Raw genomic sequence first — 24,018 nt, 5'->3', positions numbered from 1 at the left:
AAGTGGACCATGGCACAGGTGGGTTTTCGGGGGCGGGGGGGGTGGCTGCTGTCTCACTGACCCCCTGCCCAGCCATTCATCACTAGGATTATTTTTTTTAATCAGGTTCCCAAAGCTGACGGCACGATTTCCAGGACCTGCTCCCTGCCTTTTGCACCCCCTCGTCACCCACAGAGCCAGGGCAGGTGTCACCGGGCGCCCCAGCAGAGGTGGCCAGGGATGCCCTGATGCAAGGGACAGAAAGCAGCTCAGCAGAAAGTGCCCGGCCGCATCCTGGCAGCAGGCAGGGCGCAGGCAGGGCGCAGGCAGGGCACAGGCAGGGCAGCGAGCGGCAAGGCACCTGGCCCTGGGCAAAAGCAGCAGCACCACGGGGCACACAAAGCCACGTGCCTCCCAAGCAGCACCGAGACCTCAAAATATATCTATAGGACTATGTTATATGTAGGTAGATATAAAATATATTGTTAAATCCTGAGCATAACCATAATTTGCTGGTAGCAGAGCCCCAAGTGAGCAGACAGAGGAGACATGGGCTTTCTGAGGTTTAAAATAAACCGATTTACCTCCCCATGCACTGCTGGCTTTTTGTCCAGCCAATTTTTTCCTCTACCAAGAAAACGGTAAAAATAAATGAAAGTATTTGTAGTTATTTAGTGAAATATCTAAAGAAAGTAAATGAGAAACACTATTGCTTAGAAAAGTATCCCCAAACCAAATCCCTCTGCTATATAAATATAAAACTACAACAAAGCAGCAGAGCCCGATGATTATTTTATTTCAGGAGGTATCAGTTGTACAAACAACTGTTGGATTTCTAAAGCTCTCCCCTAAAGCAAATATACTTGTCAATTAATAAAAAGGGTTTGTAATAAACAGCAATAGATGCCCCATCTGCCTGGGGACGGGAATCCTCCCACCAGCAAAGCTGTTTGGTTCAGGTGATCTCGCGGTGTTTAATGCGCTGAGCAACAGGAATGTGCTTTTTGCTGGTTTGCTCCCAAAGGGAGGGGAGCGATGCTCGTTAGCGTGGGGATGGCGGTGGCCCCCCAGGCTAACGCGCATCCACCCACAGCGAGCAGAAAGCAGGGGGAGGCTCCTCTCTCGGGCATGGTGCTGGCGGTCGGGTTCAGGAGTCCAGGAGCACCTCGGTGCCTTCGGTGCTGCTTCCTCCGCTGGCACCCGGGAGGTCCTGCAAAACCAGAGGGCGATTTGGCTGGGCTGGGGGCTGCGGGTCGTGTCCCCCACCACCCCTGGGTCCCTGGCAGTGGGGCCAAGCGCTGCTGGGCACCGTGGGGCCAGCTTCTGCGCATGGGCCAAGCGTGGTTTCCCAATCATCCCCACTCCCTCAGGTCCCAGAGGGGAGGAAGAGAAGGATGAGGCAGCCTGGCCCCTCGCCCCGGGAGCCATCCTCCTCCTCCTCCTCCTCCTGGTCCTCTCCCCCATCCTCCCTCTGCCCTCGGCTTTGCTCTCTCAAGAGTGCCTGGGAGAAGAGAAACCTGGCTGTAAATTAGCCGGGAGGATTTTTCAGTCTGAGATGTGCACTTCCCCCCACCCCAGCGCTGTTATTTCATCTCTCGGCTGCCAAACTCCCAGGAATTAATCCCGGCCAGCACTGACAGCGTTTACATTCAGCACTGCTCAGATAAACCATATCAGCCGGCGCAGCTGAAGAGGAGCCGGCTGCGGAAGGAAGAGCCAGCTCCTGCTCAGTGTCAGCCCCACCAGGGTGGGATGATTGTTTTCCTGCCCTTTTTTTTCCACCCGGGGGCTTTGTTTGAGGAAGGAGCCACCAGAAACCCCACACTGGTGAGGGTGGCCATAGGGTGGTCGGTACAGCAAAGCCTGGAGCTCCCGGCTGTTATCTTGATGCAGACAATGGAGAAAGGATGTGTCCTTCAAGCCAGTGGGAGCCTGTGGGCTTGATCTCCCGAGGTTTCTCACCCTGTACCACCCAGCGCTCAAGGGAGGACTTCTCCTCGCCACCAGTTCCCGCAGGCTGGGCTCTAACAGCTACTTGTGCAGCGCAGTTATTGCATATTCTCTTTTTCAATCTCCCCCTCACAGTAAACTCCCGGCTCTCCCCTTGGCTGTCACCGGGTGCCAGCAGGATGTGGACACGGTGATGTGCCGCCTCCGAGCCAAATCCGCATCGGGTTTGTGAAGCCGCAATTCCCCCAGCACGTGGCAGGCACTGGGCAGGGAGCGCCGGACCCCGTGGCCAGCGGCGTGGGCAGACAGGCTTTCCTGCAGCTGGAGCACAGGAGATGGGCTGGGAGCGCACCCCATGCCGTGCCTCAGCTATAAAATTCCCCTCTCCCTCCGCTCCCCAGTCCATAAAACACAGTCACCACCTCGGTGGCCCTGGTTAAGAGCTGGACCTCCTCCAGCTCCATGTGGCGAGGGTTGCCTCCCAGAAAGCAGCATCCCCAGGCTGCGACACTTGGAAACAAGGTGGGTTTAGCCCCCACCCCAGGCACAGGGCAGCAGGAGGGTGTGAGCCCATCACCCTGGTGCCTGGACCAATTTTCCAGTGCACCATAAGCCTCAGCCTCCTACCCTGTCTCCGTTTCCACCAACGTTTGCAGAGCACTGGCGTGGCTGCGGGGTCTGGGTCATGACATGATCATCACAATGCCCCCAGACTGACGGGATCTGGGGCTAAATATTAGTACGGAGTGAAGGGCTGCATACATATTTTCTCCCTGCAAAGTAACGCTGGAATTCCCAGCTCCTTTTCAACAAGCCGTTGGAAAAACCAGCTCCGTATCAGTGCCCTCCGGCCACCACTGCTTCTGGCTTGTCTCAGCCCAGAGTGCAAAGGTCTAGAAGCTTCACATCCCCACCGCAACCTCCTGATTCCTCAGCCACCCAGTCCTTTTGCTTGTGGTTTCCAAGCCAATGTTTCCCATCTGGAGCGTAGCAGCGTGTGGGCTTTGCTGACCGCTTCTGCCTGGAAGCGTATACAGGATGTGGTGGAGACTCCGAGGACAGCTTATTAATTGCATTAGCAGCACCAAACGATTCCCCCCCTAAAAAAAAGATGCAGTGGCAGAAGACAGATTGAACCAGGCAGTTATTCCCTGCCCCACACGGGTTGGCCTTTCACTGTCTTCTCCATGGCCATGGCCAGCTAAGCTTGGTCTGGCTAAGCTACAGGGGAAGAAATAGGGGTCCCCTTGCATGGCCAGCCCAGCCCTTGCAGCTTGGGGACCCCAGACTAGTTCAAATGCCTGTCCACACAAGAGCTACTGCACCACGTGCAGGGCAGGAGAACATCAACATTGCCCTCAGCCCAACAGGAGACAAGGCAGCATCAGGCTCCCTGAGACCCTGGGCAGCCTCCAAGGCACCAATTTCTTCCCTCCTCCCTCTCAGGCCCCACTGAGGCCCCCTGGCCTCAGTCTGGGGTCCTAAGCTGGGATTACTCCCCTTGAAATTGCTCTTGGCCGGGTGCTGGTAGTTTCCACCACACTGACGGGATGATCTTCCCCTTCCCTGAAAGTCCGTTCTGACCTGTGCTGATGTGCTCGGCATCAGCAAAGGAGCGCAAGAAAAAAGATTGCTTGGATTTCTTTTCCAAGCCTTGCATCCCAAGGAAACTGGGCTTATGGGACCATAACACTGCCTGTCTATCCTCTGCCAACAACTTTGGAAAGGTTGGCCAGCGTCTACCAAATTTGACAGAGGTCTCAAACACGTCATGGGCCTGTTTTGTAAAAGAAGGAGCTGGAAAGACCCACGGAGGGAAACCACAATGTGACCCAACTGTGCTAGGACCCATCCCACTGCCACGTGATTTAGCCACAGCAAGAGCCGTGTGGGACAGAGCCATGGAAAACTTGGCTTCTGCTGCTCAGGGAGCCGTTTGTTATTTTTATAGGCTAGGAACTATCTCACAGTCCTTGGAGGTCGTGGTTGCTGCATCTTGTGGCCATCATCACCATAGGTTTCGTGTCCAGCTGTGCCTTGCTGCCTCCCGCAGTGGAGAGGAGCCTTTGTCTCGGTGCCTGCCCGGATTCACGTGCCACGGAGGCTGCGTATCAGCCTTAGGATGCCTGTTAGGGAAAGTCCTGGGCCGGTCCCATGCAGCTCATCCTCCCTGCATGCATTTTGGGCTGGCGAAGGCACGGGAACAGCTCCTGATTCAGGGAGAGCCCCCGGAGGTTTGTACAACGTACCTGGAAGCCAAGCAAAGAGTCCCGAGGAGGAGCAGACCTTCCCCTTCTCACCTGAGCCCGTCAGTAAAACGCCCCTACCCCCTTGGCACAGAAGGGCAGCGAAGAGCACATCTCCTCCCTTTGCTGCTGCTTCCCAGCTGCAAAGCTTCCTCGCCGGTGCCCCGGAGCGAGCAGGCACCCACAGACGTGCCTGGCCATGGGGCAGCCCCCTGCATCCCCCCAGCCTCGCAGCCACCCTGCCGGAAAGAAACCAAGAAGAGCTGGAGGGGTTTGATTGATTTATCCACTGAAGATACAAGTTTCGGTTTAATAACACCAATCTGTCCCGTTACAAACATACTAAAAACCTACAAAAAGAAAAACAAGTTACACCCATCTTACACAAAACGGCATGTATAAAACCAGCACAGAAGCACCGAGAAACACGTACATGGACGGTATCCGCAGCAGTAACAGGAGAGACACGGAGTTACATCAGACCACGCCGGCTCACGTCTGTGGGTCACGGTGGGACTGGTTAAGACATACTAACAATTAGAGACAACTTCAGCTATGGAAAATAATTAGCGTCGCAGTCTGTTAAATAGGTCAGACCCAGGCGGGTAGTTCTATCCCTCCCTTTCGGATAAGTTGGCCCAAGGTTAGCTCCTGGGTTTCCCTTCCGCCCCTCTGCCTGGCATCGCCGGTGCCGGCCCCGAGCAGCCCTCGCGCTGACACCAGTGCACCAGGGCGGCTTCCCCACGGCAAGGGGCAGGGAAGGCTGAGCTCTGGCGCCCGAGGCCAGCCGAAGTCTGGTCCCCACTGATACCTCCCCAGAGAGCAGAGAGACGCGGGGATCCCCTTTGCTGGGACAAACCGGAGCACACTGGCAGAGGCGCAAGAGGAGCCCCCCCAGGAGAGCCTGCGGCTCGGCTGCCTCAGGGGTTTGTCTCACCGTAAGAGAAGACAAGGGTGATGGCACAAGGTCCTTAAGGGTTCCTTGTCTGAACGGCTCTGGTGGCCTTGGGGTGTCTCTCTAGCTGGCTGGGTGTATCTGGAGCGATACCTGCCGTGAGCGTTGGCCATGGGGAGGGGGGACAGGGGGACAGGATTTCTGTCCCATCCCATCCCCAACGCCTCCTTCTCCCTAAGCACTGAGCTCCCTCTGACCAAACACAGCATCGAACTTGGGGTGGGGGAACACAGGCTGCTTGGTACGAGTGGGTGCCCCAAAGCGGAGCCAAGACAGGTTGCTTGTGGGGGCGAATCCTACCCTGGGGACACCAAGTCCCCCTCACTCGGCATTGATCTGCTGCTGGTAGGGGGCACAGACACATTCCTACCCGGGTCGTGGGTCCAAGCCCAGCCCTGGTGTTAATGCAGAGGTGCTGGCTGAGCCAGGGGCCAGATCCTGCCCTGGTTACGGGGGCAGCAGCTCTGAGCTGAGTTTGGCTGGCTTTCACAGGGACAACCGCAACGGCACAACCGCAACGGCACGGGCATCAGGGCGGAGCAGAGCGAGCGGGAGCAGTCCGGCAGCATCCCTGGGGAAGGCGAGTGGGGTGAGGGGACACCCATGTGTCCCCCGCCCCAAGAGGAGGAGGGGGACCAGCTGGTCCCCAGCACATGCTGGCGCCATGCCCTGAGTCCCCAGCTTCTTGCCTGTGAATTTTGGGGGAAAAACTTGGTCCCCACCTGCCACCACCAAGGAGAGCAAAGCTGAGCCCAAAGCGCGCGCGGGCAGCGCCCTTACCTCAGCCAAGCGCGCCGGGAGGTGAAATGCCGTGCCCCAGTGAGCGGGGGCTGAAGGGAAGGGGGGATAAGGGGTCCCCAGCCCCTGCGGTGGGTTCGGGGGGAGCCACGGGGCTGGCAGTAACAGGGGGCAGCTGTACAGGCGTGTGCACGTGTACGCACTGGAGAGCCACGCTCAGAGCCAAGACCTGGCCTCCCTTTCTGGTCTCCCACACAGCATTTATCAGCCCTGTCACTCTGGAATGGTATTTTTTCCTTCTTCTGTTCATTTTTACCTCTCCCCAGATGAGAATTTTCCCTGATTTAAGCAATGCCTGCTCTGCTGCGGGCGGCAAAGAGGGGGCGGTCACTTCATCTCTGTCTTTTCCCTTCACGAGCTCTGCCCCGGCTGCCTTCCCCGCTTCATTTTACTTCCTACAGAGCTGGTAAAAATAAACATGTTTTTGTTTGCATATATTCAACTGGCCTGCAATTTGGCTGATGGGGGGGTGGGGGGTGTGTGTCTCCTTGAGGGACAGCAGCTGCACACATCTGGATTTGCTTTACTAAAATGTGCCTGGAAAAAAACCTAAGCCCAGCACACACATGCGTGGGCACATCTGGTCATGGGTCAGTTTTTTCTAGGGATGCAAAAAGAAAAAACACACACACACAAAAAAAAACCCCACACAAAAAGAGAAATCGAGCCCCATTCAAAGGTGAGGTGGGGGGGGCCTCACTGCTTCTCTCCCAAAGCCAAGATATTCGTGTGAGTCAGGCATGAACATGGGGACTTTCCAGCCACCCCAAAAATCACTTCCCTGCTGACTGTGACCAAGCCCAATTTTGATTGTGGGAAAGGAGAGGAAGGGTTTGCACTGAAAAATAAAATTCCCACTTGGAGAATATTAACCTCAAAGGTTAATGTGTGAACTTTGACTAAAGATGAAACATCCCTGGCCCAGCATCAGCTGAGCATAGGGAGTACATGAACTCATCAAAAATATGTGCTGCTGGCCCTGAGGTTTGGCAGAAATTGGTGGAGATGTGCTTGCGAGTCCCGTGATGCACCAAAAAAAAAAATAAAAAAAAAATCTAACAGTCTTGCTCCAAGCAATAGCTCTCCAGTCTCACACTGGAGCAAAATCAATGACTGAGCAGGTCTTTTCCCATCTGCACGGGCCTAATCCCAACACCAGCCAGCAGCTGATGTTTGAAAGACGCCTCCACCAACTGTGCAGGAGACGAGCAGCTGCTTTAGCATTCAGATGTGAGCCGGAGGCATCAGCTGCTGGCACCTTCACGGGTGCAGGCTGGCGGACTGAATTTCAGGTTGCTGACCCTAAATGACAGCCCACCCGTCAGTGAAGCGGCATCACTTGTCACCCCATGCCCGTCCCTTCCTTTTGACCTTGACCCTGCACCCTGCCACGCCCAGGACAGCTGTGCCCTGAGCAGTTATTCCCACCCAGCCCCCTGCACACACCCAGGACATGCTCCTGGCTCCATCCCTCCTCTCCACCTGTTTTACTGCGGGACATGGGGAGGGAAGAACTGCAAGGCCAGAGCGCCTGGCTGTAGTGGCATTAGTGGAGTCCTGGGGATATTTTGGGACCAACCTGGTCCCAGGGCTCTGCAGGAAGGTAAAGGAGCGCTGGGGAACACAGCCAAGACATTTAGAGCCCTCCCCAGATCCCCCTTTGCCCAGAGCCAGGGCACCAGGCTGCATCTAACCGAGCGCGGAGGAGCCGCCATCCCCCAGGGTCGCTGCCCAGGCACGGGCTGTGCCAGCATCTTGGCATGAGCGACGGAAGGAGCAGGGCTGGGGGCCGGGGTTTGCCCCTCCACACAGGCTCCCACAGGTCCTGAGCAGAAACCTGCTGTTACAGCCAGCCGAGGAAAGAGGAAAACCCCACTGAGAGATTTTTCTGGGCACAGGCACCCGGTGCTGGCCCACCCCACTGGTGGTGCCAGGGCTGGGGGGCAGAGCTGCCCCCTGGCATGGGAGCAAAACACCAGAAACAGGAAAAAAACCCTATTCCCTGGGGATGATTAAAAGCACAGATGAACTGGCTGCGGGTAAGCAAAGCGGGAGTTTCTGGCTGGCTGCTCTGGGTGAGGGAGGTCAGTCCCAGGGAGAGGGGAGAGTTACTGCTGCCCCCTCCAGCAGTGTCCCTGGGAAGGGGGGGATGTCCCCATGGCGGCCGCAGGGATCTCCGCCGGGGACCGTGGGCTCACTGCCCATCAAGCCGACATCCAGGAGAGGAGCTGGTCTCTCCCGGAAAGCTGAAAGCTCTCCAGGGCAGTAGTGGAGTGAGGCCAGAGGAAATCTCAGAAGGGAACACCCTCCCCCCCACTGCAAAAGGTAATATTGCCTTTAACATTTAGAGCTTTAAAAACAACAGAGACGTTGTGGGAAGCACTGGGTGACAAGGATGCCAAAGCCTCCTAGCACATCTGATGCTTCATCCCCAGCCTTCCACCCATCAGCCCCCAGAGCATCCTGTCAAGCAGAGCGCACATGTGCAGGAGGCTCCCCCTCCCTTTTTTGTAACCAAGGGGAAACTGAGGCAGAAACCCACCAGACTCACCCACAGCTTCAGGGGGAGTCGGTGTTGGTGCTGGGAGCCCTGCAGCCACATCTCGTTTCGGGGGGCAGAGCCCTTTGCCAGGCACAGGCATGAGCACTGCCAGCCCCCGAGGAGGGACGCAGCCCCTGCAGGGGTTGATTTCTACCAGGCACTTTATTTGAAGGGACCCAGTTTCACCAAGAGGGCAGAAATAGGCTCTAAGTTATTAATTTTAACAGAGCAGGGGCCTTTCTTCACACCCAGGAATCCCTTCTGCTGTGCCCACTTCATCTTTCTCCCTCCTGATCACAGTCTGAACCCCACTTCTCACTGAGCAGGGCAGAGCCGCCCTGGCCCTACATCCCTGCACCGCCCTGCTGCTGGCTGCCGGACAGACAGACCTACACACACCGGCCCCCAGGGCAATGGCACGATGTGTGCCACCCAAGCCCCTCGTCACGCACCTCTCTGCTGCCCATGGGAGCTGAAGGCAGGCGGGTGGGCTCACCATCTCCCTGCATCTGGCACAGGGATCCCACCTACATGCCACACTCCCAGCCAAGAGGGAGGCAGCGCGAAGGCATCCCCCTCCTCCCCCACTCTCTCACGCTGGGAGAGCATCTCTCCCACCCCCTCGCTCCCTCCAGCCCCAGGAGGGTTTGCAACAGCCAGCCAGGGAGAGGGACTGTGGTGATGGGAGCAGTGAGGGCTGCTGCCGGCCCACGGCGCAGGGTGATGGACTGCCGAGGGCGGCTCTGCCGCAGCCATCAGCCCTGCCAGGTGAGTAGAGAAAGTGCAAAGCAAAGTGGGTTTGGGTCCCCATAAGCATTGTGCAAAAGCAAGGAGCCGGGTTTACCTGGGGGCTTTGCATGGAAAACAAGGGTCATGTCATCTGTCAGCAAACGGGGCTGCATCTCACTGCCCCACAGCAGGGCTTGTGCAAGGGACTTTGAGAGGGCGCAAGCAAGGTGCAGGGTTTTGGAGGCGATGATGGACAGGCCAGGACAGGAAGATGGAGCCAACAACCAACGCTCTCCCCTCGCGCTCTGCATCCCCTTCCAGCATCCCCTGCAACTGCTTCACCCCGACCCACCCACACCCGTCGTGGTTCAATTTTTTTTTTTTTTTTTTTTTTGCTTATTTACTTTGTTTTTAAACCCCATTGAGATCAAATTGTGACTTGGCAGCTAACAGAGCTGGCCCTACCGGGCTCCCCAGACTGAGCGAAGATCTTGAGAAGAGACCAGAGTGAAGTCCTGGGGTGAGCGAAGCCCTCCCTGCCCCTCACCCGGCCCCGCTGGCCGCTCACAGGGTGGCGGTGGGGTACTGCGCCCAGCCCACCTCCTTGTACGCCGCTGTCACGTGGGTGCAGATGAGGGTCTTCATCTTGGTCCAGGCACCGTGCACCTCCGGGGTGAAGTCATTGGGGTATTCTTCAGCAATGACCTCCAGCATGACGCCAGTGAGTTTCTGGAGGGAGGGGGACAGTGAGGGGTTAATAACTCACCAGGAAGCTGCTAACAGCAAATTTAGCTTTTTCCTAAAAAAATAGTTTAATCCTGCAGCTGAATTCTGGTAACGACAACCCTCTGCGGGACAGACAGACTTTTGGGAGGTCTGTTGACACCCCAGGGAACAGACAGGGCAGGTAACCAGCCTGCCTGGGCAGGGGGGAGGCGAGACCCAGGTGCGATGGGGTGCTGCTTACAGGTCCAAGCATCTCCCTAATTTGGGCACCTCAAATTATTTAGTCCCTTCTATCATGCTTGATGTCTAAAAGAAGGGACATACGGCCCCAACCACGCCAGAGGGGCTGCAGGCAGGGCACAGGCTGGCAGGGTCCCTGGGCAGGGCAAGGTACTTGATGCTCCAGCGCTGGCTGCACTTGGGAAGGATGGTCTGCACAGGACAGCACCACGGAGGAACCCCACAACCCGCCAACCTCCTCCAGGTGAGAACAGGCAGCACCAGCTCACCACAGCTCCCTCTCTCCTCCCCTCTTCCTAATTTCTAACGCTCCCATCCTTTTTTTCCCTCCCATCCTTTACCTTAAAGTAGACGGGCTCCACTTTGTGCTTGAGGGCATGGGCCTTGCCCACCAGGGCCAGAACAGAGGAGACCTTTTCGGAGTCATTGAGGTTCTCCACCACAGTGTTAATGGCACCCATGACCCGCCGAGCATGCTTACGCAGCTGCAAGCTCCTCTCCATCTCCAGCGGGTCCTCCATGTGCTTGAACTGGCTGAAGTACTGCTTGGCTGAGGGGAAGTTGACAAAAAACCTTCCAGAAAGAAGACACGAAATCCCATCAGGAGGGTGAGAGCAGGCTGAGAGGTTAAAGCAAAGCATGGAGCAGTGGAGGTGCTGGAACCCAGCCGTTGCATCTAACACAGCCAGGGCTGCTCTTCCTCATTGAATTCCCTGGGAGCCATGGCATTCAGCTGCCTAAAAATTAGCAGGGCAATGCCTTTCTCCCCAACCTTTCCTATCTGCTGCAAGGGCATTGCAGCTGGATACTCATCTACAGAGCAGAAGCAAGACAGAGTTCTTGATACCCAGAGACTCCACCCAGGCAGACCAGATGCCCTATACATGTCTGCATACATCAAAACATCATGTCCTGTCTCAGAGAGGTAGAGATGAGCATGAAAAACCTCTCTTTATCCCAGCCAGCCTTTCCCTGCCCCTCTTCCCCAGTCCACAGCAGCTTCCTGGCCCCGTAGGCTTTATTCCTGCATTGCCACCCAAAACAGCCTCCCCTGCCCAGGATGCCCCTGACTTTCACAGATGAGCCCCACCAGCATCTCCAGCAAGATCTCAGCCCTGAGCTCATGTCACTGCTCAGCTATGCCAGCAGCCATTTCCCCCAGCACGAGGATGTCCCAAACACCCAGCCTGCCCCACTGAGAGGCTGAGGACCTTTTCTGTGGGATTAAATCAACCCCAATGAAATGCAGCTGAAGCAAATGAAGCTGCAGCTGAAGCTGACATGCTGAGCTCCCTCAGGAATTGGAGGGCTTGGAGGGGCTTGAAGGGCACAAGGTGTTGAGGTGCGGGTCTGGGGCCACCAACACCATTGATGCCAGCACCAGAGCTGACACTCAGTCACATTAAGTGCCCCCTTCCACCCAACTTATACAGGAGAAACACCTTTTGCTCCCCACCTTCACCCAGCTCCCTCCCTCCGACGGGGCTCACCGTGCCTCCTCCTGGGCCCCCCTTCGCCCAGGCAGGAGCCAGCAAAGGATGTGCAGGAGGTAGCAGGTGGTTCCCAAGGCTGTCCCCCATTGCCCCTTTGTCCCTGGCTCCAGGCAGATGCCCAGCTGCCTCCTCCTCTCTCCCACGCTGCCATAATGCCCTCCCCAAGCACCATCCCAAACCACGTGAACCTATACCACCCCATTTCCCAGCCATCCCTATCTCCCTCCAGGACCAGGTGGGATCCTCTGCCCCACTCACCACTCCATGAATAATCTCAATATTGAGGACCAGGCTCTTTTACCACTTCATTATCCTCCTTTTCCCCCCTCCCTCCCTCCCTTCCTTCCCCCGCTCCGTTGGCTTGCACGAGCTCGGGGGCATTGCCAAGGAAGCGGCGTGCAGCAGCGCCGGGAGTGCACCGCCGCTTCTGTTGCTTCCCTGAAGTGTCTGGGATTCATCAAACGGCCCAAAATAGGTTTTGGAGGTGTGAAGATTGTGCACGGAAAGGGTGGGGGAGGAAGGAAGGTGGAAAGGGGGAGATAAGGTGTTGCTTTTAAAAGCTGGAGGGGACTCGTGACAAAACTCCTCTTGTTACTGTGCAGCCTCCCCCCCGCCCCAGGCAAAGCTCCTCCTGGCACATCTGGTCCCTGTCAGGAGAAATCACTTCCAGGCCCTGCTGCCTCCAGCTCCCATCACCACAGAGATGCTCAGGCTGTTCCCTTCAGCTCAGAGCTGCCCAAGGGGTGGTCGGGGATGGACACAGGTCCCCTGGCTGAGGCCACACAGAGAGCACCGATACCGGGATTCAAGACTTCTGCCCCAAGCATTTCCCAGCAGAAGGACAAACGTTCCTCTCTGTTCTAATGGGACCATTTTTTCACTCTGGCCCCAGCATCCTCTCCCCATCCCATCCCTCACCGCCTCTGAGCCTTCAGCTCCAGCGGCCGTTGAGATCGACGCCCTCCAGCTATCGACAGCCAAAACCCCGCCAAAGCCAGAGCTAAGGGTTTTGCCATCCCTGCTAGCGGATCTTTTCCCGCTCAGCCTCCGGCTCTGTCGGGCATCCCCCGGGAGCAGGGAGTGCTGCCGGAGGGGGGACCTGCTGCCCGCAGACTGCCCCAGTGCAGGGGACGGACTGCCAGCCCAAAAATGCACGCCTAAGCCTCTGAATCCCAAACCTCTGGAATTTCCCTGAAAAGCCCTATTTGATCTCAGCTCAAGGGCGTGATGATGTGAAGACCGAAGGAATGAGCTGAGAAAAACCCCTGGTCTGAGCCCGGCTCTTTCAGCAGAAAAGCCGACCCCTGCAGTGCCGGGAATTGCAGCAACCTCCCACCAAGGGAAGGGCCGACCGGGGCCACCGGGGCCGATGCCCTTCAGGAGCAGAGGCTTCGCGCCTCTCCGTGGCGTCCCCTCCGCCCCTCTGCTGCTTTCAGCTGGTTATGCCAGGAGCAAAGCTTGATTAAACCCCTAAAAGTCCCCAACCTGGGTGAGACCAGGCCAATGAAGGATCCAAACATCGGGTTTCCAACCTTCCCCCATCTCACAGACCCTCGAGATGATGCCCCCGTGAGGGCTGAGCCCCGCAGCTTTCCCCGGGGCCCTGCAAGAGGGATGATGGTGCTGCAGGGATGTAGAACCAGCAAACGCCTGGCTCACGTGCCCAACCCTGCATGCTGGCTGCTCGCTTTCATCGAGGGAGAACTGAAACAGGGGAGCCCAAACCGTCTTTGCTTCGAGTTGAAAAGCAAATCCGCGGCCGGCCAGAGACCTGCAGCCGTCGCTGCTTGGCCAGCGCCTCTGCAGAGCTGGAGGAAGGCAGCGCCTGCGGCAAGAACTTCTGGCCTGAAGCAAATATTTGAGTTTGCAAACCAAGAAAAAGAGGGAAGGAGGCTCGCTCAGTGGTAGCTGTTAATAAACAGAGAAGATTAATTTAACACAAAGGTTAAATATAACCAGAGGAGGGGCGGGGGGGAAGAGGAAGAAATAAAATAACGCAAACAATAGCGAATTAGAAGAGGTGTCAGTTGGGGTTTTTCCATCTACAGAACATTTTTCAAGAGTTCAAACATCTCAGGCTCTGGAATTTTGTTGGCTTATTGTGCATGCGTGTGTGTTTGGGGCTCTTTTTCTTCATCAGAGTCATTGAAAAGATTATATTTACCATTGCATATCACACAAAATGATGATTGATAGAAACCAGATGCCTGCATACCGATCTCATTAAATTTCTTTTTAAGCAATTCCATTCTGCACCCGCTAATTTGTACTCTGTGAGCTACATCTGGACCCAACGGACAGGATGTCAGGATTGCTTTTCCTCTCTCTTTTGCCCTTTTAACAACTTTAAGGACTCAACAGTTCCCAGTAGCGGAGCCAAAGGAAATAATTAAGGTGCAAAACCACTGCAGTCACTGGGAACCTGTTTTCTGTTCAGGACAAGAGATGCCACTTCTCCTGCCATCTCCCTTCCTCTCCCCGGACCCTGCAGAGCAAACCCCACGTGGAGGAAATCTTCAAGTCCAGCCATCCCTTTTCCTTCCCAGATGGGAAGGGGAAGGAAGCTGCTCACTCGGTCCCCTGAGCACCTAAACACCCTTGATGCTTCGCTTACCCTGTTTGCATACTATAGGGAAAAAAAATGCTAGCGAGCCCTCAAAGTTGCTGGGAGGCTTCAGCTGAACCCCCAGCCAGCACTTGGAGACTTTTTTCTTTGCTCAATTTTCCTACCTTTCATGTTTTCTCTCACCTCATCCCTCTACGTGGGAGAAACTCTCTCTAACGCAGCCTGGAGTCTCTCCACGTCCCTTTTCAAACCTCTCCTTCCAAATCCTTTCTGCTTGGGTGCCTGCAAAGCAGCTGATAATGGGTAGGCAGGTGGTGTGTGGTGCTGCTATTTATTATGCTGAGGGCTGTCTCACCGCTTTGCCTGCACGTTCCCCCTGCTCCTCCCAGCCACCTGTAGTCTATCATCCTATTTTCAGGCTGGGGCAGAGGTGCTGGGTGCTGCCTGTGTTTACAGCTCCCAGCCCAAGGAGAGGGAGGTCTCGGCCACGTCAGTGCCACCACCCAGCAAGACAGAAAAAGGCAAAACTAATTGGAGTCAGAAGAGGATGGTGCCTGTTTGCCCCCGCAGCACAGCTCTGCCCGTGTCCTCAATCTGGGGGCTCATGGACTGGTGGAGATGGTGGTGGGCAGCATCCCCAGCTCTGGTGCGGGAGGGAAAAGGGCCAAGCCCCCGGTCCACACACTGATGCTAAACTCAACTTCTACAGCTGAGGGAGAAGAGGTGGAGCTGGCCTTCCTCCGGGTGAAGCCCACATCCCGCTGCAAAGCCTCAGGAGCAGGCTCCAGCACAACGCTGAGCTGTGCTCAGAGGCCGTAACACCCGAGGCGCTGCAGACCCCCAGGGCAGAGGGACCAGGACAGCCCAGTGCAGCTGGGAGAGGACCCAGCAGCAAAGGTGCAGCCAGATGTACCTAGGCATGAGCTAGCAGCTCTCCGAGGGCACGTCCTGCTCGCTTGTGTGTGCACAACTTGTGCCTCCAAGCCCTCATTGCTGTTGTCTCCTGCTACCATGTATGTGGATTCAGCCCAAAGCCTCTTGGCCATGTAGATGAACCTTTAGGCTAGGGGTAAGGACAGCTTTCATCAGATAAATGAATTAACAGCGCCAAAGCAGCTTTCCCACGTGCCTCTGGTTTCTTACAGCCCTTGCAATTCCCTTCGCTCAGTGTCTTCATCCACAGCATCATCCTCATCCTCCACACACGTCCCTGCCCCTCTCTGCTGCCAAACCACTGTCCCTGCCTGCGTCCCGGCGCGCTGGGCACGAGCATCACACAGGGACGGCCGCGTCGGCCCCCTCCACCCCGCCACCAGCATCCTCCCCCGCGGCGGGGACCCTTCCTACAGCTCTGCCGCGCTGGGCCAGCGTGGCCCAGCTGGGTCCATGGGTATTAGGAAACGATGCTAAAACATGACTCTTGCCCCCAGGGCAGGCACATGGTGAGGATGGAGCTTGCTGAAGCCCAGCTGCGTGTCCCTGATCCCCAGGGACAGCAGACACCCCCGAACCCGGGAGTGGAAGGCAGCCCCTGGCCAGGTGGAGAAGCGGTAACCCAGACGCACAAGGACATGGTCCCTGCACCGGGACCCACCACCCGCCCAGCAAAAGTGGGAACCCGATTTTTGCTGGCGTCCGCCACCGCCTCTCCTCTCCAGCGCTCCCGTGCCAATTTCCAGCAGTCCCGGCTCAGTGCTACCAGCGTCTCTGCTGGCCGCTCGCCCCCGGCGCTGTGCTCCAGCAGGATTGCCAGCCAGCCAGCACTCCCCGTTCCCTGGCCGTGCTCAGCGCCTGCCAGCCCAGCAAGGGCTGTCCTGACATTTCCCTGCCTTTAATGAGTCCTGAAACTCTGCAGACGGGCGCTTGCTGAGCTGCGTTCGGAGGTACAGCCCCGCTCCACGGCAGCAGCCGCATTAACCGAGCCGGTTAGCGGAGCGGAGACTTGGCCCTCACCTCCTGCTCCGGGGGAGGGATTTTTCAGGGCACGTACCAACACATCCAGCCTGTCCTCAGCCATAGCCAGGGGAACCATCTGGGGACACTCTTCGACCCCCCTGTGCCTTTTCTTCCCTCGGTCAGGGACGTCCTTGCAGCTCTTGGGGTGTTGAGTGGGACCTTTCTAGTCCCGCACAGCTCACAAGCGATGCAAAGGCAGCCCTGGGACAGGCGACGTGGGAAAGGCTCTTTGGGGTCACCCCGAGAGCTGCCAAGAGCCCCGAGGCCGCAGCTGGTGCGGGATGTGCCGCAGGGATCCCCACGCAGCTGCCTTGGCCGTGAAGCAGCCGAAAAGGCTGGTTCCAGGTGCTGCGACCAGAGAGAAAACGTAGCCGCACAAAGAGGGGCTGTTTCTAGACAGAGCTTATTAAACCCACACTCGCCCCCTTCACCACCCGTGGAGGGGGCTGTTGTTTTGGAAAACGTTCCTCGTGCGTGTCCTCGTCAGCAGAGTCCTCTCTGGCTCTCGGGCTTTCCTTGTCTCCAGAAAAACATCTCTCCAGCTTGACCACAATGATTTGCGAGCGTGTGACGAGCCGTGGGACGGGGACAGCACCGCAGAGCCGGGCTTTTCGTTGCGCCCTTTTGAAAGCGAGATATTGCAGCAGGGGGATCTCTCTGAGCTGCTCTTCCCTGAGATCTACCCATCAGCAGCCAGGAACGGACCGCTTCCCTATGGGCACCTCCACAAAACACATGGTGGCTTTGGGGTTAGCTGCAAAATCATTCCTTGAAATGCCACTTTTGGGTGGATTCAACCCATTTTTTTTTAGATGCAACTGAAAATAAAAAAGGGTCTTCTGCATTGGCAGACCCATTACTCAGGCTTTTTGCTATTTTAACCTAAAACTTACAATAACGTCTGGCATCCAAGGAGTGCTTTTATATTTCAAAGCTCTTTGCAGACTGTCTGAGTCCAGGTGTGTTAGCTCCGACTAAGCAGCTGTTGAAATCCGAGGGCCTGATTCTGCACTGGCAATCCTTTCGCTTCCCCTCCTACACCTCCTGAGAGGGAGAGAGCACATCAGGAGCGATGGGGAAGGCGGCAGTTTTGGAAATTTGGAAAGCTGATGGGTCTGGCGCAGGGATGGAGGGAACAGTGATGGAGAAACCCCGTGGACGTGGCACAGCCTGCCGTGGCCGTGGCAGGTTTCATTGCCTGTGCTTGGCACGGCACTAACATTTGGTGCAGATTTGCCTGGAAGCTAATAGAAACTATCCCTGGGTTTCGTCCCCTGTTGGGATCTGTAATCCCATTCTGTGGGACAGATGTGGTCCCACATCTGTGACCACGGTACGTGTGTGTGGGTGTGGGAGCGAACGCCTGTGACGGTCAGGACAGGCTGCAGCTCTAGCCCTGGCATCCCAGGCTTAGTGGGGGTCTGCAAAGGAGCAAGGGTCCCGAGCCCCCGCTGATGTCACCCCTGCTCGCCTTGGTGCTCTCGGCCCCTGCCTGCGCGGAGGGTGGGCAGTGGGAGGGCTGAGCCACCCGGGAGCTTGAGTCCCCCAGCACGGTCTGGGAGCGTGGGGTATTGGCAATAACCCATTGCGAGGGTGTCAGTGAAAGGGGGATGCCTGGGGAGCGACGGCCACGTGCTCAACAGGCTGCCCTGCACAGCAAGGGCTGATGCAGGTGCCAGAGCTGCTGGAGGATGCCCTGCTCCTCTCACACGCCTGGGCTCCTCTGCTGCGAGCTCTTTAGTGAGGGCTGCTTTTCAACAAGGGCTGATTCCTAAGTTACAGAGGGGGAAACTGAGGCCCAGCAACGAGCCTGACACATGGGGAGGCTACAGGTGAGCTGCAGCCCAGGGCTCCCAGCTGTGCTCGCCAGCGCGCCCGCTTGGGAGCGACCCAGCCGATAGGCACGGCTGGGGCTCCAGCTCCGGCTCTGGCTCCAGCAAGGGTTAAGAGAGCGGCTGCGAGATGGAGCCTGCAGAGGCCCCTGAGCTCCAGAGGAGGAAGATGAGCATGGCAAAGAGACTGTGCTTCCTCCGGCGGGAGGCTCCCCCACCGAGGAAGTTGTCCATTAGTGACATAATTTTAACCACACAGCACAGATTCCCATGATCCGGTGGCTGCTCAGCCAGAAGTCCCCATTATTTGTGTTTATGTCCCCTGGGCCCCCAGGAGCCCTGCGAGATCAGGACCCCACCACGCTGCTGGCAGGGCTGTGGGGGTTCACTGTGGCTTCAAGCGCTAGCAGCAGCCACAAGGGCTGGGAACCTGGTGCCCAGCTCTGTGCCTCAATTTCCCCACCTGCAAAGCACAGAAAGGCTGGGGGTGGAGGAGGAGGTTGCTGGGCAGGGGCTGAAGGAGGGGGAGAGGGAGCCGGACTGGGTTCCTGTGGGACACCGGCACTGCAGCCCTCCCCGACGCTACCCTTTGGGTGGGCACCGCTGTCCCCCTGCCTCTGCCCTTGGGGGACAGGATCAGGCCCCAGATTAATTTTGACCCTTTATGTCCAGAGGTGCTGCAAACCCCCAGCCCTTCCCACACGAGAAGAAGTCATCCCCTTCCCTCAGCAGCTCCAAAGGGGTGGAAGGGGGCCAGAACAGGAAAGCATGGAGAGACCCTCTGCCACCAGCCATAGGCAACTCCCCGGTCGCAACCCCGACAACCGAACTGTGGCTGCTGACAGATTTGCCTGTTTTTTCTGGTCTGCACCGCAGGGTGCACCAAAGGGGGCCCACAGCTGTGCATCCCCCTTCCCTCTCCCCGGCCACCCTTGTGCACACCACTTTCTGCCTCAGTTTCCCTAGCAAGGCGACAAGCACCACCAGCCCTGGACCAGTAAAGCGTGGAGGCTGGCTGGGGCAGCTCTCAGCCCCCAGCACATCGCATATGCGTGCACCCAAAAGCATGCCGGGCAGGTCAGCTCGCACCACACCGGCGGCCGCCCGCCACCTCCTCGCCAGCCCCGACCTCTGGAGCTGCTGAATCATGTCTTGGAAAGTGGCTGCCGCCCGCCCGCGCCACCCGGGCTCCCAGCGGCCTCCACGCATGACCCACTTCTCCCGGCAGCTGATGCCAGCTGGGAAACGCAGCCGGGCCGAGCAGCGGCCGCCGGTGCTCCCAGCCCCGGCCAGGGTTGCCCTGCTTTCGCCAGGCGCGCGGTTCCCCGGGGAGCTCAGCTCAAGCTCATGGGAGCTCGCGGGCAGAGTGGGGCTCGGGGCGGCAGCACAAAGCCCTCCTGAGGGATGGGGTTTGCTGCCCAGGGGACAGCTCTGCCACCGGAGCCGTGGCACGGGGATGCAGGCAGGTGCACTGCTCCAACCGGTGCTGCTGGAGGGGACAGCAGCTCTCCCAAATTACACTGCCAGCCCTGGGGACGTGCACCGAAAGTCCAGACCTCACTCTAAGTATCCCAGGGAAGCTCTAGCCAAGGGAGCGGGTGGTGGGTTTAGCTGGGATGTGCCAGGGCATGTGCCATGGCCAAGCATGTACAGGCTCCCAAGGAGCCAGGGTTCACACTAGGAGCCTGCTGAGTCCTGCCCTGTTGGCACAGCAGAGGGAAACCCCTCACCAGGGTGCCACAACTCACCCTGTAAAAAAGGAAAACTGGACCAGAAACTTCTACTGGGAAAGTTTGAGTCGGGACCAGAGCTCAGCCACGTGGTCCCCGCTGCCGCATCTAACTGCCCCTTGTCCCCAGCCCTGCTCCGAGCCCCACGGCTGCACACAGGGACACCAAAGCAATGAGTTGCCCTGGGTGAATCCCCCATGGCCCTGCCACGAGTCCCTCGGCACCAGCCACGGGCACCCAGCCACCCTCCCTGTGCTCGCGGGCAGGGGGGCACCTGGCTGCACTTGCAGACGGGGCCATGGTGTGACCCGTGTGCCAGGCAAGGAGCTGGCCACGCACGGCTGCTGGCAAAGCCCCGTGCCAATGCTCACGGGATGGGGAAAAGGGGAAATTGGCACCCCCCAGACCTCTGCCATGTGTGGGGTTCAAACCCAAACCCAGGCGGGTTTGGTGTCCCCAGCTATGGGGCTGTCGCACCTCCAGACTGCCCTGGTCGGCTCCACGGAGTGGGGGACCGTGGGGGAATGGGCTTAGCCGTCAGCTGGCTCTGAGAGAAGGAAGTGTTTGAGAATGAGGCAGAGAAGGGACTGAAATGTCATTCTGAATTCGCGTGGAGGGGTCTAGCTAGGAAAATCCTGTTGCAGTGCAGCAAGCCTGGAGGGGAACCGGCTCTGCTCACTGGCACATTGGGGAGCCTCGGCTCTCTGCACACCCCGTGGGCTCAGGGCATTAGCTCTCAGCCTCTTGGAAAACTTTTGGATGGTTATTAATAAACAGCATGTCCACCCAAGGGGTTCTCCGGGCACCCCCAGTCCCCTGCTGCAGGAGCAAAACGGGAAGGACACAACCCAGCCTCCTGACTCCCACATGCGGCGCCTGGGGCTGGGTCCAAGGCGGGAGCCTGACCAGGGGGTCCCTGCGTTGCTGGTCCCCGGGATGGGTGGTGGGAGCCTTTCTCTCTGGAGAGCATCTTTGCTGTTTGCCAACAGCTGGTGCCGCACCCCACTGATACCCCAAACTCCTGGTGTTCACGGGACCCCGTGGGATTCTGGCTCAGCGCTTTCCTGGGCGAGCCGGACAAGGGCCGCACGCCCAGGTAATGCAAGAAACCCCACCTGCCTGTTCCCCACCCCAAGAGCATCTCCCCCGTTTTGGTTCCAGGCGCAGACACGGGGCTCGTGAGCTGCCCGCCTGTGCCGCACAGCCCCACGCCGTCGGGCGATGCTCCGCACCCCGCTCCCGGGGCGGCTGGGTCCCTGCCCCCTCGCTGCCCCCCGCTCCTGCCTGTGCCCCCCGCACCCCCCTTCTGCTGCCAACTTCAGCGCTCTCCTTCCCGCCGACGCTGCCACCGGAGGGACAGATGGTGCCCTCGGAGACACACCTGCTTGGGTTTTATCTTGGCTCCCAACTTGCATTATTTCACCCGCCAGCCTGCTACGCACCGATGCCATCGCACGCAGCTCACTGGGTGGGGAGGGGGTAAAAAAAAATATATCCCCAGCCCACCCCAGCCCGGGGAGCGGAGCCCGGCACTGCTCTCCCACCGCTGCCAGCCCCCCCAGCTCCATCCGCGGGCTAAGGTGACCTTTGCGAGAGAAGCAGCTTCCCCCAAAGTCCCCGGCAAGGCTCCCCCCGCCGCCGCCGCCGCCACCCGGCTCAAAGGTGTGGAAATCAGAGGAGTGCTGTGAAACCCTGCCTGCTCCCCACCAGCGAATACACCCAGCCAGCTCCCCACTCGCTGTCATTCATTTCAGTTCAGTTATATATATTGTTCTGCCTCTTTCTCAGCTATAAAGAGATTTAGTTGGATTTGCTGCTTCCTTTTTTTTTTGTTTGTTTGTTTGTTTTTTTAAATACCTGATGAGTATGGAGACCCCGATGTCCTCGCAGTTTGCATATACTCTGCTCCATGTCTCTTGAATAATCTTTTTTTCTGCGTCTGAAATCTCTTCACTTCTTTCCCATCTCTCAATCTCCATTTCTCCCTGGACTTTCTCCATGAAAAACAGCCGGCACGATCCTCCGGGAAGCCAGGAGGAGATAAAGAGAGATGTGTGTGAGCGGGTATATCCTGCAAGAAGAGACAAGGTGTTTGCTCAGCGGCCGTGCGGGTGCTGGCGGCTCTGCCGACGTGTGGATGTATATGTGTGTGTGCGAGCGCGGCTGCCTGTCGGCGTGTTTATATATGTAATTTAAAAAAATATCCTGGAGGTATGATGCATGCGATTAGATTTCAGATCTCCTAGTGCTGTCCATGGCTGTAGTTAGCTTCAGCTCAGCTCGGATGTGTGCGGCTGACTGATGGGGAACTGCCTAAAAGTAAAATATTCAAAGGCATCGCAAGACCAGCCTCTTTACCAATGTGTGAACGTGAGCTCACTTTCTCCCTCTCTCCTCCTCTCTCCCACTCCTCCCTCCTTCCCTTTTTTTTTCCTCCGCGCAAGGGAGGGATGAGGGAGATGTTCTGGGCAACATCAGGACGGTGCTGGGGGGGGGGGCGGGTTAGGGCTGGAAGTTTTTTTCAGCCCTTGTAAACAACTCAGAGGAAATTCAGAATCCAAAGTGCCGAGTTAAAGTTATCCCAACCGCTGGCTGCGCTGAGCCCTGCCTCGGCTCTCCCCCTTGCGCTCCCTGGTTTTGCGGGTGGTGGTGTTTTGAAGGAGGGACCCTCGCCCGCCTCTGATGCCTGGGCTGCAGGCAGAGTCGGGGCGAGAGGGGAGCGCGAGGTACCCCCACCCGCGGGCGTCTCTCTGCCACCCAGAGGAGGTCATGGTCTGTCCCACGGGGACTTTTTTAATGACAAGAATTTGCTCTCCCTTCTCGTGGCAGGAACCAATTGTAAAGGCATCCAGAGTTAAGGCACTCCTGAAATGAATATATTATTACTGTTCTGCGATTGCATCACTCCTGGTGGCACCTTGGCAGGGACGAGGAGCACGGGAACACCTCCACGCCAGGCTTCCCGCTGCCTTCGTGTGTGTGCTTTTGGGCTGGTTTTTACCCAAATGCCATTTCCAGCTCCCTGACAATCCGGCATATTAAACCCGCAGCACAGTCCATCTGCACGGAGAGGAGGAAAATACTACAGAGACTTGTAATAACCGACAATCCCCCAGAGGGGGATCGGAGACAAGAGAAGCAGCCTGGTGCACACAGCCGCCTCCCACACCCGCTGCGCACCCTCGCAGGGCAGACAGACAGATGGACAGACAGGCTGAGGGTGCAGCCCTGACACCTGGGCAGGCAGGGGCTGGGGGGTGGCTGAGCCCCTTTGGGGGCTGGAGCTTTGTTATTGCAGATCCGTCAAAGCAAAAAGCTGTTATTTTTCCTCAAAACCAGCCTCGGTGAAGCCAGAGCAGCGGTGTCAGCAAATTCACTCTTGCAGATCTAACGAGACCTGGCAGAGAAGATGCTGCCCACGGGTCCCCCATCGACTTTGCGGTGGGACAGCGTGGGAGCCCCACGCGCCCGTGAACCCTTGGCTCGGGGACACAAAGCTCAGCTCAGCCTGGAGCTGCCGAACCCACCAGCACGCAAACACAGCAGCGCGGCCAACCCTACTCATCTGGAGGTCGGGCATCATTCAGGTCCCCAGTCACAGCACCACTGGCTTCCGAATCATCAGATTTTCATCAGACAGCTTAAAGTTTGGATTTGCCTCCTGTCCATTAGCCACTGGGATTAGCACCCATGAGCCCAAGCTCAAATATTAACTACGATGTCCCCAGGTGGCCAGCACACAGCAGAGAAACCCCTCTGGACCCAGGATGGAATGGCCAAGCTTATCGCCTTCCCTTAGTTAGGCAGGGGAAGAGGTGCTGTGCTTAGACCCAGCTTAAGACCAGAGAAAACCTGCAGTGCAGCGCTAGTGCTTTTGAAAAGAGAAAAAAACCTCAAATTCTGACAAATATGAACACTGGGGTGAAAATCTAGGTGGAGCGTTGGTTAAGTTATTACTTGCTGTGTGTTTAAAAAAAAGGGCTCTTCAAAGCTTTCATACCTTGTGCTTTAGTTGATGCTGGGCTCACAGCCGGGTACCGGCTACATGGGGAGCCCGGCTGCAGCGGGCGCTTTGCCTCGCTCCCCGGCACTGAGAGCCGACGGATCTTGGCTCAAGAGCCTCCGTTTAGAAATACTAGAATATTAGAAAACATTAGAAAAGTAAGTGAGAACTCCCCTGGCCTTTTCAAGGTTTCTGCCCCCGTCTTTGGGGATATCACATCTGGCCCTGGCAGGAGCCCAGCCCTGCTCCCACATGCCATCCTGCTCTGCAAAC

The 24,018-nt window shown here is 57.5% G+C and overlaps 1 protein-coding gene across 3 annotated transcripts; it reads right to left on the bottom strand.

The window, feature by feature from the left end:
• Positions 1–758: 758 nt before the first annotated feature.
• On the bottom strand, positions 759–22,166 carry CYGB (cytoglobin). Of its 3 annotated transcripts, none has more exons than XM_075111457.1 (4): positions 21,600–22,166; positions 10,507–10,738; positions 9,800–9,928; positions 759–1,189 (listed from the first exon to the last, which is right to left on the bottom strand). In XM_075111457.1, the coding sequence occupies exons 1-4, from the start codon at positions 21,740–21,742 to the stop codon at positions 1,127–1,129; spliced, it is 567 nt and encodes a 188-aa protein (XP_074967558.1). In that variant the 5' UTR covers positions 21,743–22,166; the 3' UTR covers positions 759–1,126. The 3 variants fall into 3 exon arrangements, with proteins under 3 accessions (XP_074967558.1, XP_074967559.1, XP_074967557.1); XM_075111458.1 differs by having other exon boundaries at positions 9,747–9,928; positions 21,600–22,142; XM_075111456.1 differs by having other exon boundaries at positions 9,768–9,928; positions 21,600–22,142.
• Positions 22,167–24,018: the final 1,852 nt, after the last annotated feature.

Source organism: Phalacrocorax aristotelis, chromosome 16 (assembly GCF_949628215.1).
Source record: "Phalacrocorax aristotelis chromosome 16, bGulAri2.1, whole genome shotgun sequence".
In the NCBI taxonomy this organism is placed as follows: domain Eukaryota; kingdom Metazoa; phylum Chordata; class Aves; order Suliformes; family Phalacrocoracidae; genus Phalacrocorax; species Phalacrocorax aristotelis.
This window is presented reverse-complemented; position numbering and strand designations above follow the sequence as displayed.